Source organism: Lontra canadensis, unplaced genomic scaffold (assembly GCF_010015895.1).
Source record: "Lontra canadensis isolate GAN:19392208 unplaced genomic scaffold, GSC_riverotter_1.0 scaffold152, whole genome shotgun sequence".
Classification (NCBI taxonomy): domain Eukaryota; kingdom Metazoa; phylum Chordata; class Mammalia; order Carnivora; family Mustelidae; genus Lontra; species Lontra canadensis.
In genome coordinates, this window is record NW_022631146.1 from 610999 (window position 1) to 614000 (window position 3002).

The following is a 3002-nucleotide window of genomic DNA, read 5'->3' on the forward strand; positions in this document are numbered from 1 at the left end:
GTTACAGTGAAACACTAATTATAACTGATTTCAAGGGAAAATTGTACTGTGTGCATCACAAAATGTCACAAAGTAATGCAATATATTTTCTTATTACAGAATGAGAGACCTGATTTGATTCACAGACTGATTAATTTTATAATATTAGAAGCACTTTCTTTCTGAATAGATATATAGCATATATATGTTTATATATTTAATGCTTACATGTGCTTACAGGAAAATGCTTATGTATATGCATATATAAGAATGAGAAAAAGGTACATATTTTTAGAAAGATGTTGGGATATATATCATGATATATATTTATGTGAGATGGTATGAATATTACATTATAGTTATTGTTAAAATTAAAATTATAAAATTGTGGAGACACTGAGAAAGCTGGAATAGAATAAGAATGAGAGAAAAACTTTACAGTCACTGTGATTAATAGTGAAAGATTTCATAAAAAAAGTATTTTAGAAATATGTAAAATAGTAAGTGTAAATCAGTAGTGTAATGGTAATAAAGTAAGTGCACTTTAGAAATCAGGAGCTAAGACAGTGATTCATAATGGAATGAAACACTATTACTCTTAAGAAGGAATAGGGAAATCTGGGAAGGAAATATCTATAAATGATCAGTAAAATATGAGATGTTCTAGGAGATGATTCTGGAGTACAGAGCTGACATTCCCTTTTGAAACTACTAATATTTCAGAAATGGAAAAACTTTCTGAATCCCTATCTGCATCTCCTTGTTTTGGAAACTATACACAATTGCGTTTAATGTTGGGGTCACAAGAGTATAGAGTGCAGCTATCACCTTGTCTCTTTCAAATGAGTAGCTGGAAGTAGGGCGGATATAGGTGTGGATTACAGGGGAGTAGTAAAGGGACACCACTATGAGATGGGACGAGCATGTTGAAAAAGCCTTCCTCTTCCCTTCTGCTGTGTGGATGCGGAAAATGGCAGCAATGATAAAACCATAGGAGATGCAGGTGAGTGTGAAGTCGCTTATGGCCAGGGTAATATCAGCAACATATACCATAATCTCATTGATTATAACGGGGCTGCAGGACAAAGACAGCACTGGGGGTATTTCACAGGAGAAGTGGTCAATGGTGTTTGGCCCACAGAATGTCAGCCTCAGGGTGAGACCAGTGTGTACTCAGGAATTGGTTACTGCAACCACCATGGTAATGCTCAGCAAGGTCACACACATATGGTGGTTCATAATAGTTCTGTAGTTGAAGAGGGAAACAGATGGCACATAGAGGTCATAGGCCATTGTGGTGAAGAGAACCATCTCAGCTCCTAGGGACCATGTGAAGAAGAAGAGCTGGGACATGCAGCTTTCATAGGAAATACTCCTTCCTGATGTTAGCATGGTCACCAGAATCTTTGGTATAATGCTTGTTGTGCATACAATGTCCACAATAGCCAGTGTCAAAAGGAAAGCATACATGGGTGTATGCAAAGTGGTGTTATAGATGATGACAATGACAATCAGTGCATTTCCAAGAAAGGCCACAATGTACATGAGGAGAAAGACAATGAAGAGAGCTCTTTGCAGTTCAGGTTTTTGGGTGAGGCCCAGAATCATAAACTCAGTTACAATGCTGTTATTCATCTTGCTTTCATGACAGATATTGCAGAAAGTGAGCAATTGGGAATTAAGATTATCTGGGTGCTTTATTAGGAGGTGAGTGTGTGTGTGTGTGTGTGTGTGTGTGTGTGTGTGTGTGTGTGTATGAATTTAGTGATATATGTGATGATGTGATACAACTTAGTAGCAAGAATTCCATTTTGATAGAGTTCTGACTTCCAGGCAATATCTTCTATTCTTCAGATGGATGTAATTTTCTGATGCATGTTCTTCAATCAATGACTCCGTTGAACGGGAGCCACTGGTTGAGAAAAAAAAGGGTGATAAAAGTAAATATATTCAAGTATTTCAATATTACCATTTTGAGTTGAAATTTATTTGAGTATAATTCACATATACATGTAATAGAATACAAGAATTGCATATCTCACTAGTAGTTAACTACATGCTATCTTTCTTGAAACATATGTGAGCATAAATATCTAGAACAAAAGAAGCTGACAGGGCTAACAATAGTGGAAAGACTTCAGAAGGAATATGTCCGACAGAATATCCTGAGACTGCATATTCAGGGACCCCTGAATAATTCATTGGTGCTTAAAACCAAGAATTTAATCAATTGCTTGCCTGATATTTTCTCTTCAATTGCAGAATCACATTTCCAAAATTGCATGAACTAATTTGTTGTGCTGTCATACAATGGTGAAAAGATTGGACATAAATTTAGAAGACCTAGGAGTGCATCTTTATTTTAGTATAGCTGTAAATTTGCCATTAAAGCTCCATTAGCTTCATATTTCTTATGAATTTTTTTATTTCCAAAAATGATATGAAATGGAAAAAGTATTAGACATTATACAGCCTTAGCATAATACCCTCTAGTTTCATCCATGTCATTGCATATGGTAAGATTTTATGCTTTTTGATGGCTGAGCAATATTCCTGAGTGTGTGTGTGTGTATGTGTGTGTGTGTGTGTGTGTGTGTGTGTGCACATGCCCATGTGCACATGCACACAGTCTCTTTGTCCACTCATTTTTTGATGGATGTCTGGGCTCTTTCCCTAGTTTGGCTAATGTGGACATTGCTGCTATGAACATTGGGGTACAAATGGCCCTTCTTTTCACTACATCTGTATCTTTGGGGTAAATACCTAGTAGTGAAATTGCTGGGTCATAGGATAGCTCTATTTTTACATTCTTGAGGAACATCCATACTTTTTTCCAGAGTAACTGTACCAGCTTGCATTCCCATCAATAGTGTAAGAGAGTTCCCCTTTCTGTGGGGGAAAGTTCTTGTTCTTTTTATTACTTCCCACCAAAAACTTCAGCATTTTCTCAACTACATTCCTTTTTTGGATAGATCTGTTTTCATGCATAACCAGATTTTTACATGTATATATGACTGTGAGGA

At 36.3% G+C, this 3002-nt stretch overlaps 1 protein-coding gene across 1 annotated transcript; it reads right to left on the bottom strand.

The window, feature by feature from the left end:
• Nucleotides 1-690: 690 nt before the first annotated feature.
• On the bottom strand, nt 691-1614 carry LOC116859245 (olfactory receptor 13G1-like). The gene is given in 1 exon segment (XM_032844360.1): nt 691-1614. A coding segment is annotated over 1 exon segment (924 nt).
• Nucleotides 1615-3002: the final 1388 nt, after the last annotated feature.